Consider the following 18,900-nt stretch of genomic DNA (forward strand, 5'->3'; position numbering starts at 1 on the left):
TTTGCCTATAAACTTGAAAATTCCAGTGTTACGATGTTTCTCTTTTATGCTATCAATGATAAAGGAGACATCTAGAATATGACAGTAATCATTCTATTTAACCTGCCAAACATCTAACATAATATTCACTCGTCGACCATTTTGACATTCACTTCCTGCGTCGTTAACTGGTGCGTTGAGGAAGAAAGCCTCTGGAGATCAGCTTATATCGTATGTAACGATGTAATGTATTCATCTGATTCGTTAAATGTGCATTGTATCTCATCTTCTCCAGCCACTTTCTAAAAAAATACGCGTTTGGTAATTAGACATTTTTCGTTTTACCATTGATACCATGCAGAAGCAGGATCCTAAGAGACGCACAGGCCATGGGAGAGCGCTCGATGACTACCAGGACATCGACTGGCTTGCAGTGAGATAATCTTCGCTTTTAGTATTTTATAAAACAAATATTTAGTTTAATTCAATTTAAACTCTATTTTCATTTTTTTTTTCTCAACAGAATGTACAAAGAATTATGTGAAATTTGACATTCGTGTTTTTGAAAATATACGCAACCAGCGAGGAATAACAACATGCTCATGTCTATATGATCAGTACAAGAAAGAAACAAACATTCGTATATTTACACTCTGCGAAAAAAAAAATCCATGCGTATCCTCCTCTCTCCATCTCTGTATAAAATTATATATAACATATCACAAAGCGTATGAGTTTGTGTGTGTAAATTTATCTTCCTTTAGGTAGAAAGAAGACAGGATGATGTTCAATATGTGACATCTTTGAAACGAACATAAAAACCCATTGATAAGAGATGGGTCTTTTGCCAGTCACCAGTTATAATGCAAATGCGCCTGCTCATTCCGCCGGCAAAACATTAATTGACGACAACACGTCAGTGCAAATCACATTTCTTCCTCTGCAGCATACACGTCGTCGCTGATTCGCTTCTGAATGATTATTATATTCCAGTCTTATTGCTCTGAATGTCTGTAGTTTCGTCTTATGTAGCTGTTATACCATTTGTCGATATTTCTCATGAAAGGGATCCCTCTGTAAAACAGCTCTGCTACGATAACAGTCCCAAGTAGGGTTATCCCTGCGTTGAAGGTCTATCTTTATATGAAATATCTTTGTTTTCATATCTCTTCATGACGGAAAATTAATACAATGCAATACAGTGCAATACAATACAATACAGTACAATACAATACAATACAATACAACACAATACAATACAATACAGTACAATACAATACAACACAACACAATACAATACAATACAATACAATACAATACAATACAATACAATACAATACAATACAATACAATACAATACAATACAATACAATATAATTACATTACAATACAATACAATACAATACAATACAATACAATACAATACAATACAATACAACACAATGCAATACAATATAATTATACAATACAATACAGTGCAATTGGTGAATGCATCATGCTGCATGTACTCTGACATTTTGTATCTGCGCTCATTTCCCACGTTTCCCGCAGGAACGATTGTACGAGGAGGCATATTAGAAGTGAATCCACAACTAATAGACAGCCCCCGTCCGTTTAAACTGCCCTCTTACGGGCTGTTTCTGCGGATTGACCAATCTCGAGACCTCGACATACCACGTGATCAGCAGCAGGATGACGATGTGGGCCTTTTGCGCCCATCACCACGAGTAAAGGGACATACACGCAAAAATAGAGATCCTTTATGGCACTTCCATGCCGTTTTCTTTCTCGCTAACACTTATATAGTGGCAGATGGTAAAATGGTAATGCTGGCAAAAAGTGACTATGTGTACGAAAGAATTTACGTGCCTCTTGCAAAGATACGTGATACTTTATCGCATCTGATACCCTCAAAGTTCCTGCTATATGTTATCTTAAAACATACGGTTTTATGACAGCGGTAAATTAGACCCTCTTTACAAAATTGCGGTATTCATGATCTGTATACAATTGATGTACAGGCCTGCAGCATAAAACTATATTGTAAGATCTTAATTTCATTGATATGTTATGTGCACGTAACGTTATTCAGAAGCTTTTTTAACCGTGCTGTTTCCTACGAAATAAACTACGAAAACAAGAATGCCTTGCCATCTAACAATGACAGGGATAATCATATCAGTAATCCATTCGCTTGAATTCACCACGTTCAGCTTGGAAGGTTTCTGCATAAGCACGGGCAGTTTAATAATTCACATCATAACCATTACAACTGTCCGTGAAAAAAAAAATCCGAAGTAATTCAAATGTAAGAGTTATAGATGTTTATACTTAATGCTCGAGCCCCATGCGTGTTCGCTAAAATGTAATTATTATATAGTCGCCTCAGTCAACGTAATCATTGATCATCTTTTTTTTTCTTACCTCCTGTCGAAACCAAAATATGAAAATTCTTTGAACTAAAACGGTGATAACATCTCTTTAGCACTGTTGCATTAAACTTCTGTGGTGCGCGACACAAAGTGTTGCTATCTTAGATGCAGGACTAATAGATATATGAATGAAACTGAAAAAAAAGTTTAATTGTGTAGGGATATAATTATGTAAACACTCTGCCTCTTATTATGCTGAAGGAAATGTGGATTCAGGCGTTGCTACTGGTTAATATTGAGTGTAGATTAACAAAGTGCCGCTTGTAATGATAATCAAGTGTGCATCATAAGTGTTTATTAGATTAATTAGATTAATCATCAATCGAAACTTGTTATTTACTCTAATGTCACTTTATATAGTGTAAAATAATGACTTTAATACTAATGTTGTACCTATAATTATATCAATAGTATATCAATTGAATCTGATCTAAATACATCGTTCCAATCAAGAGTTTCTATGCTCATACCTTATGTTATCATATAGGAGGCTAGATTTTCACTACCGAAGTGGATAATAATGAATTTCGTTGTACAAAGTTATTTCACTTTCTACAATGTACATAATGTAGCTTTAGAGTTGTGGCGCTGTGCGCACAACATCAAAGGTTCCTGGTTCGTGCTATAGTGGATATGATTATGATAACTTTGTATCATAATCATATTCACGAGCACTAACCTGGAACAATACTATTGTCTGTTTTGTTCATTGCATGAAAACGTTGTGTATGGTGTGTTGTTGCATATTTCGCATACTAACACTTAAACTGCGCGAAATTGTTTTTTGTAATAATTTTGATTTATATTATGCGTCAATATCTCGATCATTTTAATATTATAGGTATAGGTAGGCCTATATTCATCCTCAAACGAGTGTAATCTGTACCCCACCACTGATATTAGAGTCGTATATATCGCATGAAATACATATAATGAAATAACAGGTCTTTACGGTCCAACAGCCTATACAACATTGTCTTGCGGCGCTTCGCCTTGCTTATACCCATCCTAGTTTCAAAATTGATGTTCGTTACCCTCAACGCGAACAGTCATCGGTTACTAGTAATACTGCGCATTTTTCTTTTAAGCTCCTGTGTATTATGCGTTTTTAATTTCAGCAATGGCGTTTTATCAACAGCATATCAAGAGTTACTAGTAATATCATCGCACCGATATGACCAGAACTAGGGAAACCATTTCACATATTTCTGTATACAAATATATACCGATTTGAGAGCTACTGTACATGATTTTCTGCATGATACTGAGTATTTGCACGAATTGTCTTCCTTTAATTATCGAGACGTGTGTGTGTGTGTGTGTGTGTGTGTGTGTGTGTGTTGTTTAGATTACTTAATTTTAGATTTTTTTTTTTAGGCTTATAAGGTGTTTGTTATAGGTGTTATTATTAGTGCAGTGTTTGTTAGCATCAATATCGCTAGAGTTACCAGCACCATGCGCATTGTTTGACAAAGAATTTGCCTACATCACTGGATATTAATTCTAACAATGTCGTGTTGTATTTACAAGCGTGATTTGCAGTGGGAGTTTTGTGACATTTCGACTTTTGTTCGATGTAATGTTCTATAATAGCATTTACTGTATCAGTAGCGTTTGCACGGAGAAGTCTCCATTTTCGCTAGACTAAAGATGTAACCTTTTTGATGAGGTGTAGTGAATCTACAGATAGGACTTTGTGCAAGTCTTTGGCAGTAGCAGTTACGTAAGTAATACGCCCCAAGGCAAGGTACTTATTGCCAGGTCCTTTGAAGGGGGGTCCTTTGAAGGGGGTCCCGCGGTTGCTTGCTAACATCGCTTTCTAAAGGGAACACAATCATAAAATTACTCAAAGTTTAATTGAATCAACTAAATTCTTATTTGATCCAAACCTCAGCATTTCATTTACCTTTTCGACGTTTATATGCTTGGGTGAATGTTTTTCCCGATCAGTCACTCGTGATGCTTGTAGCTGCACCCTTTTTTAAAAAATTGAAGAAGGATACCGAGTATCTTGCCCGTTTCAACCCATTTTCCGCTGTCGGACAGGAATAATTATGTCGTAAGATGTTTTAGTCACTAAATGATCCATGGGAAGTGTGGGGTGTCTGTCATCGTGGCAGAACAATATCAAAACAATAAGCTCCACTAGAGATAGAGCTTTAATAACTTGATACTATGACGTCTAATGCTAAAAGTGATACTAATCTAAGAGATTTCAATAAAGGTAGAAAATGCCCGATAATTTGTAACATACAAGGCATAACTGGGTTTCTTCGACCATACAAAACAAGCAGAAATCGACAGCCTGGTGAGGTAGCTTTTTCAAATACATTTCGGTCCCCCCCCCCCCCCCCACTGTCTATGCTGTTCATCAGAATCTATTACCCATTGATACGCAGGTAAAATTGAGAAGATGTGTGTATACCGTATCGATTTACACCTTGTCTTGAAAAAATCTGAAGAGAGTAAACCTTCAAGCTATATCTAGTCATTGTTGTCTTTATGACGTCATTCTTCTGGTAATTTTAATGGCATAGATAAGGTATATTAATGTATATGTCTAAGTATTACATGAATGATGTGAAAAGATCGTAACTCCATACAATCATATCTATTATATATACAGATTTCTTTTGCCCAAGCGTTTTCTCTGTTCTACTCTTTCACTATACATTATGCTACTTTTTCTATTCACAGATGGCAGGTTTAATATCCGATTGCAGCATTTCATTTCATTAGTATATTATGGTTCTGAACGCTTGAAAATAATCTTGTATATCATACTTCAATAAATACTTCTCTTCTAACAATAAGAATTTCGCCTCGTCTGTTTATGATCTCCCGCGCGTTCTTTTATCATTCATTTTTTTTTAATCCTTTGATTCTGCAGGACAAGGAATAAGTAAATAGACACAATATTGAGGGAACAAGGCAAAAGGCCGATTTTCTTTCGACTGTTGAATGGCAGAAAATACGAAATCATTCCAAAACTATTTCAAGAAAATATGTCCGATTACATTGGCGTGTAATGTACAGAGCAAAAAGAACGATTCTCTCAAATGTTAAGTTTGAAATTGTGCCTAAAATAGTTTGTTTAACTTTGTGTCAAAATAAGTTATTTCAAGGAAAGAAGAAGTTAAAAACAATAAAATAATAGCATGTACTATCTGTGTATTTTGTTTATTATTCCCGTTTCTCTAGTTTATCCCTTTTCTCTCTCTCTCCCCTCTTGATTCAATTGCATTCTTTGTTTCTATTTCACTTCAATCTTCTCTCTCCTCTCTCTCCTCTCTTTTCTCTCACTTCAGTCCTTTCCTGTTCTCTCATCTTTCACTCTTTTAAAATTTTTTCCTCTTCTATTCTATACTCTCTTACTCGCTTCGCTTTAACAGTTTTCTTTTTCTTCCTCGTATTCTTAGTCCAAAACTTTCAAATGAAGTTAAGTCGATGAGTGCAATAAACTATTTGAGTGTGTTTTATGAATTCCTTTCGGTTTGGTATTTCTAGTGAACATTAGACCCTAAAATATTTGTTATGTGGTAGATCGATGAATGGACTTTCTGAAAATACCAAAACAAAAAATTGACTTTTCCACCCAACCCAGCTATTTCAGCCGTGTACGTGAAAAGTCGCATTGCGACTTATTGGTTTTGTGGTGGTGGGTCACATAGGTGATTTACTGTCTCAAGCGAGTTCAGCTATCGATTCGAGATTCTATAGTCAATTATACATTAGTATTTTCTGTGTTTTATCACTCAAGCACTCGCGGAGTTCTCGGAACAAGCATGCTTTTCAAAGTCACTTGACCAAGACCACGATTTGCAGGAGTCGAAAGAGAACACGATGTCACGTGATTTATCGATTTCGCAATGACAGTGAACATAATACAGCGTACAGCGTATATAGTAGCTTTACCATTCTTCTATGCAACTTCACGCTGATCTGTCGCCTATGATTTGTTTATGCAGTGAGCCGTCTTCAAGACAAAATTCTTTTATAAGATAAGTTTCCCCTGGAAGGGATCGGCAAAGCGGGATTATAACTTCTTTTCGGAAGGAAGATACCTTTTATCTCAGTCATTTCAGGTACAATATTGTATCATCATTGGTGAAACATGCGCAGCCTTGCTTTTTATGCTTTTAATTGTACAAACGTCTACAAAATGCATGAGCCTCAAGTTCCTACAATATCAAACTCCCTAGAGGGCGCCCTAAGTGTTTAACCCCCTTACAGACATCCATAAATGAACAAGAGACCACAAACCACAGACAATAAATGTTGATTATGTTGTAGATGAGAACATCATCAGTACATTGTGTTGAAATATTACATTGTACGATGTTACATTCGAGCAGTACACAAATAGTAATGTGTGACATTCAAAACTTAATATTTTATCTACCGAGCGATGTCTTTTATTTTCAAAACGATTTTAATTGCTTTTGTTCTGTTGATCCAATCACCATGTGTATCCAGTAAAGGCAGTATAGTATTCATTTCGAAGTTCTTACTCGGCCCTATAAATATGTTTTCTTTATTGACAAACTTTTCGAGAGGTATATGACATCTACTACATGTACATGTACACTGTATTACTTTGCCAAGCAGATTACCATATTATGTGCATCATTTCCGTCCTGTACACCATAGAGGGGATGGACCAGCGGTGTTCTGTTTTCATGATTTGTTCAGTTCTTTTTAACACACCTATGTACACACTCAAGCAAATATACACACCACACACAAACTAGCAAAGGTATACTTGTGGGAGTACCCCATTGTTTCTCCCATAGACAAAATACTGCCACAATGACATTTTTACCCCCACAGTGCCTGACTAAATAAAGCGAAACATAAGATGGAACTCATACAATGTACACATATTGACCTCTTGCTCGTCCACCAACACACGTACACAAACACTAAGGAGCCATTTGTATTGACATAGTATGGTGTGTATGAATGATGGGTAACAGCAAGTTACGTTGCTCAGTGTTGACATAGTGACTGATTGAACGCAGACTATTATACCAAGAGAAGCAGATAACATATTATTTGCCCTGTGCCACGTGAAATCTTGAAATCTAGTCCAATATAAGTTAGTCTGATAAGAAAGAGTAAAATATTACAAGTTCAATGGTAGAAATTTGGTCAAAATTGGAAGAAAAATAAGAAGTTATGACATTTTAAAGTTTCGCTAATGTTTGAGGAAACAGTTCTTGAACAGTCAATATGAAAATGCAAATGGCAAACTGAGCATGTCATCCCCTCACCACTTGCCATATAGTTTGTACATAAAATTTTGAAATTTCCAGTCTTTCATTCAAAACGCAATTATGCTCGAGGCTCAAATCCTGATATATCTAACTAATCGCTACAGTTTTGTATTCTGAAGTTATTCAACCAGGAGTAACATCATGTTTCAGACTTCAATGACAGAAACATTGGATTTTCGTCATTTTTTGTACACAATCAGTGGAAAATTGTGAAGTTATGACATGGTCAGCTCACTCATTTGCATATTCATATCCACTGTACAAGAACTGTTTTGCAGATATTAGCAAAACTTCAATATTTCATAACTTCTGTATTTTTCCTCCAATTTCAGTCAAATTTTTATCTTCGAACTCATAAGATTTTACTCCTTTTATATCAGACTAACTTATTTTTGGACTGGATTTCCCCTTTAAATTCATGTACTGTATTAGCTCAACTGCTTGATCATTATCACGAACACTCACTCATTTGCACTCGCTTTCTGCATAATATGGGTCCTACTTTTTTAATACATGTAACAATTCCCCACCTTCCCTCCTTTAGTTTGTGTACAAAAATTGTGCTCTCTGTTGTATTCCACACTGTTGCATCATCAGCTTTGAAACAAGGTAGTGCATCTCCTACATGCACAGGATGGTTCCTTCTGTACATGATTTATTATCCACTATAAAAGTGTCATTTCTGGCAGTACACACACACAACACACACACACACAGCTGAAAGTATACAATTTGGATGGATTTCTTATTTCTATCTTGTGTAATGTGCAGGTATATGGCTTGACAGCATGTAATCGGCAAAATTCTGTGCATGATTGCAACGTTGAAAGCTAAAGGGCTTGTACAAATACAGTATGTATTTCAACTCATATCCAGCCTATTGTCAGTGATGCAATAGAACACATCTTTTCTTCTTGAAAAGTTACATACTGCATTCACCAGTGTATTCCGTGAGCATTGTACATGTATTTCCTGGATCAGGACTAGTAGGGCAATTTAACAAAAGCTTGAATTCAGATCAAGAATCACGACAGACTGAGAAATAACGACTCACCCTTTACAACAATAAAGTTTGCAGTTTTCCCCTATGAAGACAAAGCACATGGGCAGCAATACCTAGTTTCAGGGGATGTGAATTCTACTGATATCGGCAGATTCATAAAATTTGCAAAACTAAATACATTTTGGAACACATAGTGTACACAGTACATTGCAAGTGAAAACAAAACAGAACAAAACAAAATCATACTCACAGCATCCATGCCAAAATCAAACCGGCAAAATGACCACGACACATTTCAAGTACATTACAGACAATAACAACAACAACAAAAAAAAGACTGTTCCCTTCGTTGTCTTGGTTTGCCAATGGCGTAATTTATTTGTACAGACTAACAACCCTCAGTGTTCCCATCTCAATGCCACAGCCCAGCCTACTTCTTCTTTCCCTGTTGTGAAGCCTTGAGAACTTTGTGGACGATCTTCTGTTCCTCGATCAGGAAGGCACGGACAATCCTACACAGGGTAAGGGAAAAAGACAAGGCACGGTGTGAAAGCAATGATTATACAAGTATACAATGGAAATTAGTCATTGCTGGCAATATGGCAATCAGGGTATTTTGCTTGAAACAAACTATGAAAGACCCTCTTCCCAACATGCAATGTGACTCGTCCGAGACGAGTCGGCTATCCTATCTCCTCTCTGAAGGATATACTGCATTGCTCATAAACAGAAGAGATGGCATGATGACATACAGTCAACCTTGCAGACATCAAATCCATTTGGACCAAAGAAATAGCTTCGACTGAGAGAAAATTTGACTTATGAGGGATTAAAGATCAATAGAACATAAAGAGAAGAGGGCTTGAAAAGACTTTTGACTTAGGAGATTGTTTGACTCATGCGAGGCCAACTTTATGCAAGGTTGACAGTAATTTATTCTTACTAAGTCATTAGACTACCGTCCATGTGTAGCCTCAATAATTAATGAAGAAATTATAACTCGGATTTTCATATGACAGAAGGATAATGAATTTTTACAACAAATCATTTTCATCATCATTGTTATGATTCTGAGAAAGTGCAATGTCTCCTGAGCTCTCTACATTTCTTCCATAGCATGCTGTTTATAATACTACTCACATAGATGGTATGGAAAAAACAAAAACAAAACTAGAAATGTCGCCATGGCGACTGGTATGCCTCCGCCATAATGCATGATTCTCCTAATAGGTCTAGATAGTACATGTGGACAATGTGTGATTAGATTTGTGACCCGCTACAACGAAAGGGTCCTAAAGTCGCTGACGGCTGAGCCGAGAAAATCGAGTTCAAAGTCACATCATCAAAATTGGTCAAAACAACCAGATTTCTGTTTTTGGCATAATTTTGTAGTCTAATGTTTTGTCTATCATCTGGCGAAATTTTGAAGCTAAATGATCAAAGGAAAGGCAAGAAATCAGTATTTTTCTGGGTCATGATTTTCCGACTTTCAGAGTAACAGAAACGTGTCCGAAGATTTGGATTTAGTGCTGCAGCTAGACTCCTCCCCTAGCAACGAGGGAGTGATCTTATTGGTCAGTGCGTGGCATCCTGATTACTGATTGGTCATGCGTAGACCGCTGGCGCTAAGCTTGACTGAACATCACAGAGGTCGCTAGGAGCATGCCTTCTATTGTCAAGCGGTGAAAACTTACTCGCCTTCCCTTGATCATAATAGCGTCGGAAGGAAAACTTTGAAGGCGTTTGACATGCACTAATAAAATCATCAATATCTCCACAACCGAGTGCTTTTATGAATAAGGCTATATATGAAATTAAAGTAGAAGAGTAAGGAAATAATGTCATGCCATTTTTTAGAAAATTGTCCTCCCCGACTTTCGGATCCTTTTGTTGTAGCGGGTCACATTTTCACAAAATTGGCAAAATATTAAAATGACAAGTTTGTCACGAATGTGTTGAATGTTCACCTTCCTTGACCTACAATGCAGGTTTAATTGGATGAATAGGAGAGCATGTATTTGGGGATTTAAGGACTTTAACTTGACTTTGACCCATTCATACGTTTATGCACTTAGTAATTTTCAAGGTATGGAGAAAAAGTGCAATTTCTGTACTGAATAGTAAATTGTTACCATTTTCATCTGGCCTTTGACCCAAAAATTCATAAGATAATTGAATCAGTGTCAGGCAGAACATGCATAAATATGTAGTAGGTTTCAAGATAACTTGAGCCACTTTCGAGATATGGAGGAAAAAGTTAGTTCAGCACTTTCACTTGATCTTTGACCTTTTGACCTTTGAGGCAAAAAACAAAAGAAAAAAAAAACAAACTTTCCAGAGAATCTCTATTAGGTTACACATGCATACACCAAGTGAAAAAAAAAATAATCCTGTTGGCATTGCATAAACATGAGGGAAATAGTAAAATTTTGAAGTGTTGCCCTTGACCTTTGACCCCATGAACCCTAAATTGTCTAGATAATCACTGCCAGTCAGTACATGTATATACTATGTTCCATGAAGATACCTTGAGCAATTTCCAAGGTACAGAGAAAAAAGTGAAGTTTTAATATTTTTACTTGACCTTTGACCTTTGACTTCACGACCCCAAACTTTCTCCAGAGAATCTTGATTGGGTAATACATGTATACACTAAGTTTCAAGAAAATATCTTCAGGTATTGCATAGATATGGTGGAAATAGTGAAATTTTATGTATCTAACCTTGACCTTTTGACCTTTGACCTTTGACAACTTCACCCCCTAATACACATACATGCTAAGTTTCATTAGGATACCTCAAAAGGTTTTTTAGTTACGTTGTCCACAAAATTCATTACGGACGGACGGAAGGACGGACGGACAACCAGAAAACAATGCCTCCGGCACCACTTCGTGGCGGAGGCATAAAAAACTTCTTCATAATACTCAGGAAGATAATGTTTGGGTCAGACAATACCTCTGCTTGACTGCCTTTGCACAGAGACATCCACCGTAGGCTCGCGAGACCTTCTTCTTGGGCTTGGAGAGAGCCATAAGCTTCTTGGGGCGGGCAGCTTGAACCTAGTGAACAAGAAAGATGCAATAATATCACTTAATTGAAATCATAAGGTCGTGGAATAGCACTGTCACACATGTTTATCTACAAGTGTATGCAAATTTATACAAATGTGAAAGGAGGTCCTGCTTTTCTCTTCTAAACAATCTCAAGTGCGGAAAAATACACTGTATGTCTCTTTAAACTTAAAGCACCTACCCCTCATATACTGCCTACAGATAACACTTAAAACATCAGAACATTCATTCATCATACCAATCACAAATTGACAAAAAACAGACTTTCAGCCCTATTTTGTCACCCGATATGATTATGGCAAAAAGCAATCTTAAACCAACTACTGCTGCCCTGAATACATACACACTCCAACACTCCAGCAGGTTTGCCTGCTACTGTATGTGCTAGAAATTTTGAGAGCAATATTTTGCTCTGGGATTCAGCAATACATAGTACAATCTTTTGCACAATGCCTGCAAACCCAAACCAAATTAATCAACTCCCTCCAAACGCCTTACTTTTGTCTTTCTGTAGTACATAATTATAAGAACACCTTCTTTACAGAGTAACCACCTTCATCATCTTCCCTTTGGACAAGGAGAAACATGATGACTGTAAATCAGATGAAACATGCTAAATCATTTCATCCTGACTTTGAAACGTTAGTCCTCAGACCTGTAGGTCGCATCTGAGTAAACTAGGGGGCATTTCATAAAGCACTTTGTCAGGTATATTTTCTGACCAACTGTCACTGAAATTTACTGCTACTGAAATTTTTGCATCTCATTGGCTGAGAGCAAATTTGTCTGGCAAATTTATTTTGTTGGACAAAATGCTTCAAGAAATGCCCCCCTGATTCACTAGTTTTACAGTACAATGACAACATTTTCCTGCCAACAAATCTTACCCCCTTGAGCTTCACTCCTGTGTCACCGCATCTGGCTGGTGAAGGCTTCTTCTTGAGGTAGTGGTACACCAGGCGCCCACCTATATGATTAAATGTTCAGGTTAGAAAACTCTAGTTAACATTGGAACACCTAAGATAATCATTAATTGTACACAATATGTCTAGACCAGCTTATAATAATCACACATCAGCTTTTTGATTCAGCATTGGTCCAGCAATCTGAAATTCAGCAAGTACCGCTTCTGGTTTAATTTGGAAGATATGACAAAAATAAGGTGATGAACTCAATTAGTACAGGAGGCAGTTTCCAAATGGTATATGCCGATTAATCTCAAAGTAGAAACGTACACTGAACCCTTTGCTTTAAATGATCATGTGTGTACCATGCATTCAATGTGATGGGTATTCTGATTTTATATCCTAAAGGCATTGGAGTATTATTTACTGTCTAATACAGTCAACCCTACCCAAGTCAAATCCAAAGACTTAACATGAATGTTTAATTACACAATAAATTTTATGTTCATGTCCTTCCACAGTAAAATTTTTCTTCAACCCAGCCAATTCATTGACTTGTGTGAGGTTGAATTAAGCAAGGCTGACTGTAAATTTTATTCATAAGTAATTAAATGTCTCACAAATTCACAATCACTTTAAATGTTCACCTTAAACCCAACTTTTCTTTGAGGAAAAAAAAATATATGAATAAGAAATCATATCATGAAGATGGAGTAATATGAAGTCTAATAACACAATACTGCCACAAATACTACTTCCACTACTATTACTACTACTAGTAGTAGTGATAATAATAATAAAAACAAAGTGTTCACGGCTCGAACATTCTATATCTTGTCATATGCACTACTCATATCATAATGCTAATGTACAGTGGGATAGTATCAAGGGTATTCACTTTACTCTGTAAAGTTTAAAGGTAGTGGGTGTATTTTCACTCTACATTCACTGATTATGGGGTAAATGGCAAAGAAATCCACAATGCAAAGCTTCACTTACCAGGCGTCTTTACCCTGTGATAGGAGAATAAGAGAATGAGACAGGAATAGGTATAATTCATGGACAAATGCTGTTGGTAAAATCTCATTTAATGTACACTAAAGAAGAAAAATGGCTTAAATTCAGACATAAGGCAAATTATACACACTGACGAGGAACAACTTTTAAAGTATTACTGTACGAGCAGAAATTTTCGTGAATTTCGCGAATCGCCTTTGAACCACGAAAATAACAACACACGAAAATAACAACGCATGAATAACTTAGTTCAGTTAGACCCTCGCAACTGCGAAATTAACAACACGCGGAAATGTCCTACAAGTAGCAATTTGCGAAAATATCTGTACACGAACATTTCAGCTTGTACAGTATTCATAACTAATGAAGTTCATGCACAATATATTTGCCAGAACTGTTGATTACACATTATTAACCAACTATCATGCATGCTTCATGTACATCACCTAGAAACTCTATATTGTTCACACATGTGCAGCATAAAACTACCAGTCAACACTATGACTCCAGCCTCCTTTGGCTTTGCATTCAAACCACACAACTGTCAACACTCTAACAATGTTTAATTTATTCTTGCTTTACTTACACTTTGATTTTGTTGGACTTGGTGGCATATGTGTGCCTACGTCGGAAGGTGAGCCTCTGCACCATTTTGTGGCTGTAGGGTAACAAAGAATAAAGGAAGTTTTGTAGTAAAAACTTTCAGTTCATTTAATGAACTTATCTGTAGACGGTGAAAGCCCATTTGTTTATCCTGGTACGATGGACTCCCGATAATAATGAAGTCCTGGGGACAGCCAGTTTTCTTTTTGTTGAATCAAAATTTTGTTTCAACCAAACAAATAACACAGAGCAGATGATGTTGCGGCCTGAATTGTTACTTCGTTGTAATTGAAATATCGTTATAAGCATGTTTGTTATAATGAAAGTGCACTGTATGTTGCACTTCAATCTTTCTCATGCTTTGAATCTTGCTTGCTACTCCCCATCAAAGGTTCCCGAATATCTTGGCTCTATTGATGCCTTTCGGTCTGTAACAACATGATGAGCAGATGAGCCTGAGCCCAACAAAGATCTAGTAGACTTTAGTCTACATATATTGTACAGATTGTACACTGATATGAAGTATAGATCCAATAGACTTTCTACTGTATTTATGGGTAAACTCAGCCACTAGGGCCTTAATAATAATAACAACAATAACTTTTAACATGGTGCCTGTTGGCAGCAAGGGCCATTTCATTCATTCATGAAAAGGCCCAATCGGGTGTCACTTCCCATTACACTTGGAAGTACCTCCTGCCCGAGTTCTAAAGTGGGACTTTAAGCACACATGATGTTCATTTGCTGTTTTATTGATGAATGAAAGTGCCCCTGCCAGAAACAGGCACCCTGCCGCATATTGGGTATTTCACTCTAGAGCATTTTGGCGCATATTGAAAGAATGAACATACACGCATTCACAGAGTCTACATCACATGTGTAAGTGCAGTGCTCAGTAAGTGGTTTTCTTTGCAACTGATTGACAAACTGCCCTACCTCGACGTAAATAAGCACTGAATTGATTAGTGTTTTAAGTAGTAGCCATGACAAAAAATCATGGGCGCACATACTCGAGCAGGACTCCAACCCACGACCTCCCGATCTCCGGACAGGCATCACCCCCACTACTAGACCACAGAGCTTCCGCCCAACAGCAAGTGTTGGCTCCAATCCCCACAGCATGCAGCAGGTACTGCTTTTATTATTCAAATTAGTGAATTTATTTACATCGAGGTAGGGCAGTTTGTCAATCAGTTGCAATGAAAACATCTCGAGGGAAGAAATTCACTAATTTGAATAGGGTAACATCCCCAGTATTCGGTCACTGAAGCTTTTTTGCAATATATTACAAACTAAAATAATACATACATACATCATTATTATCTACAGCAATGTATGTGGAATATATCAAATTTCTTTAATCTCAATTTTCATTTTGTTAAATATCACACAGAATTTCACAAAATCGCAAAATATATCACCTTGAAAATTCCCCAGTATACGGTCACCGCCACCAGTATTCGGTCACGCGATATGTGCGTTCAAAGTCAATGCGTGTTCAAGGCAGCTGAAAAACGCACGTGTGCGCTACCTTGTTGGCGCAAAATTGCATTGGGGACATTGCGGCGCCCGTTGGTGACCGAATACTGGGGACTCGGCACTTGCATTCAACCCTTGTACATTGAGACATTGTATCGGCACATACGGAAATTTTGTTTTTCTTTTGCGTTTTTGAGGATACCATCACACTCCAAGCTTGCGATAAGCAAAAAATCCCGCGAGAGAACGGCCTATTTCTCGATTTTTAGCACTTTTTCGGGAACCCGTACTCTTCAAACTGGGCCTTATCCGTGTGCGCTTTTGGAAAGTAGCGCCGATTCTGCACTTTTGGCGGTAAAATTTGGGATTTTGGATGGATTTTTGGAGGGTGCTATAAGGGAGTTTCCTGTTGTGAATGAGTGTGAAAGTATGTGAATTGATGTGATTTGCATGTGATGTGACAGTTGAACTTACTGGCTGGTGACTAGATCCTAGTGATAAGTTTAAGTGACCGAATACCGGTAGCTAACCGAATACTGGTGCTCTTACCCTAAAGTGGTTTTCTATTCTTCGCTGGGGATTTGAAAATGTCCAAATATTACTGAAAAACCCAATGATAAACAAGATCAACAGCAAAACAATGATACACCGTACCGCAGTCCCGTAGATTATAAATATACATGCACGTGTTGGAAAAGCATTGAATGGGTCTACGCCCTACGGAGTATAGTAAGGGTACTAGGTCTCGCGCAGGGACCTAATGATCGCGCATAGCGTTAACTGCGTATAGCAAGCGATATTACGCATAGGACTAAGCGCAAAATTTGCCGATACGCCCATGGAATAAACATACCTGACTTACCGCTCAACATGAGAAGGAAGCAGGTAAGAAATTTTGATTTCCAACAAATTTTTCACTAAATTTCCAATTTTTTATCTTGTAATTTACCTACCTAACCTTAAAATCTGTTCTAAGAATGTTGTAGCCTAACGGTGTTAGACATGTCGTCTCGCTTGTCTCGTTCGTAGTCGATAGAATTCGTAATTTGTTTGATCGATCGTTTACCACGTGACGTCATCATACACAAGAACAATGTATGCTGCCAGCTACACTGAAATACTGTTAATAAATGTTGTTTTAAGTCAAATTTTAACACAACGATTATAATATTACAAAGGAATAAATATTTCAGTCTATCGAAGTTGAAGTGTGATTTCAATTTGAATTTGCTTGTGATTTCTTGCGCTAACTTGTGATATATTTGTGACAGGGGAGGGTCATAATGATACTGAAGAAAAATTAGATGAGAGTGTGACAAATGGGTGACGAAAATGAGAGGGTGACGAATGGGTAAGCACACACACACAAACACACACACACACAAAAAAAATATGTTCATATTTTACTTTTTTCCATTTTATATTACGGGTATATTATTGGTTAAAGTGATTAGAAATATTGTAAGAAAACTTTATAAATGAAAATCATTAACGATTATGAAAATATCAATGATAAAAATAATGATAATAAGAATGATAAAATGATGATGGTGGTGGAAGTGATACCGGTAATAATAATAATGAAAATGATAATGATGATGATGATGATTATGATGATCGATGATAGTGGTGGTGATAATAGTAATTATTTATAATGATAATAATAATAATAACAATAATAATAATAACACATATAATAATAATAATAATATACACAAGTTAGGTAAAACTTAATATGAAGTGAAAAAATATTCTACGAAAGCCGGAGCACGTTACAGCCGCAGAAGGGTAGACACTTTCACGCATGAAACTACAGAGGGCAGCTGCGCGATCTTTACATACCCCGAGAAATTGAACGCATAAAAAAAAGTCCGACATATAAACGGCGGCAGCGCACTACTCCGTCATCGTATCATCAGGGGATTCCGGGAGGTGATTTTTCTGCATTTTCGTGATATTCATTGAGAAATTCGGGTACGATTATGGAATAACTTCTATTATAAGAGCATTTCAAATTTTCGTCCGCGATATCTAGACCCCTCAACCATGCCTGATTACTAACGTTAGGGACCAGGGTCTACGTGCAAAGTGCACTTCACACATTCACATAGACTATTGGCAATAGAAGGCTAGATAGAAGGCAATAAAAAGGGGACGGTATTGGTTACAAGGTGTTCAACACATCGACACTGACTGTAAATTATGCCCCTCTATCTTGCGCGTAAAGAACAAACTTTCAAGCACGAGAGTCACGCAGTGGTTTTGCATTCTTCACTGGGGATTTGAAGGTGTCAAAATTCTACCGAAAAAACCTAGAACCTATAATAAACCAGATCAACAGCAAAACAATGTTACCGTAGATTATAAACAATGATAAATGCACATTGGAAAAGCATTACTACGTGCATTTCACACGTTATTGTCAATAGAGGGTAGGGCCCTAACAGTTAGGGGTGTTGCTGTTGGTTTCAAAACTAAGCCTACCGGCCTGCGGCGCAACCGACTGCCGAGTCGAGTGCCCCGTTAACAACCCACGCGTTCGAAGCAATTATCTTGGAGCGTGTACCGTAAATCGCATTTAATGAGCGCTTGTAAATTAAGAGCATTTTCTTTACATGTGAGTAAAATTTCAGGCAAATTGTAACATACTTTAAGTATTTATTGATATGAAAAACATTAGGGTGTCGATGTGTTGGACACCGAACCATACCATTAGCTGTAGGCCGCTGTAGGCCTAACTGCTAGTGATATCGTGTAGGGACTAAGGTGAGTCGGTGTATGGATGTACATTGGGAAGATCGCCTAATTTCTGGAAGAGGTTTTAGTATCTAAGCAAGATCTGTCAAATAAATCCTAGACAAGGTCCATCCTTTATTGCCTTTACTTGAACTGTGTATAAGGCTTTCGTTGAAATCATCGAATTAGGCTTGATTTAGAGGGATATTCCTACCGATTTCGTTACTACTCCAGTAACAGAATGGGATATGTCTGAAAAGAAAGATACACTTTAGGCTCTTTCAATATTTCGAAGATTATGAAAAAATAATTTTTCACTAAGATGGGCAATTATTAAAATTTCTTCTATTAATAGATAATATATAAATAACTAGTAAATTCTGAATGTCATCACAA

General features: G+C 37.1%; 2 protein-coding genes across 2 annotated transcripts in view; one reads left to right on the forward strand and one right to left on the reverse strand.

Annotated features, from left to right (window-relative positions):
* Positions 1 to 1,557, forward strand: part of LOC140228980 (uncharacterized) — a 39,122-nt gene extending 37,565 nt beyond the window's left edge. The window contains exons 12-13 of the mRNA XM_072309238.1: positions 341 to 412; positions 1,531 to 1,557. Coding sequence (XP_072165339.1) covers positions 341 to 412; positions 1,531 to 1,557 — 99 coding nt within the window. The remainder of the gene's footprint in view (positions 1 to 340; positions 413 to 1,530) is intronic.
* A 7,478-nt stretch (positions 1,558 to 9,035) lies between these two features.
* Positions 9,036 to 18,776, reverse strand: LOC140228982 (uncharacterized). The gene is made up of 6 exons (XM_072309239.1): positions 18,719 to 18,776; positions 14,273 to 14,344; positions 13,669 to 13,682; positions 12,652 to 12,731; positions 11,649 to 11,752; positions 9,036 to 9,202 (listed from the first exon to the last, which is right to left on the reverse strand). The coding sequence occupies exons 2-6, from the start codon at positions 14,335 to 14,337 to the stop codon at positions 9,121 to 9,123; spliced, it is 345 nt and encodes a 114-aa protein (XP_072165340.1). The 5' UTR covers positions 14,338 to 14,344; positions 18,719 to 18,776; the 3' UTR covers positions 9,036 to 9,120.
* Between the last annotated feature and the right edge of the window lie 124 nt (positions 18,777 to 18,900).

Source organism: Diadema setosum, chromosome 5 (assembly GCF_964275005.1).
Source record: "Diadema setosum chromosome 5, eeDiaSeto1, whole genome shotgun sequence".
Classification (NCBI taxonomy): domain Eukaryota; kingdom Metazoa; phylum Echinodermata; class Echinoidea; order Diadematoida; family Diadematidae; genus Diadema; species Diadema setosum.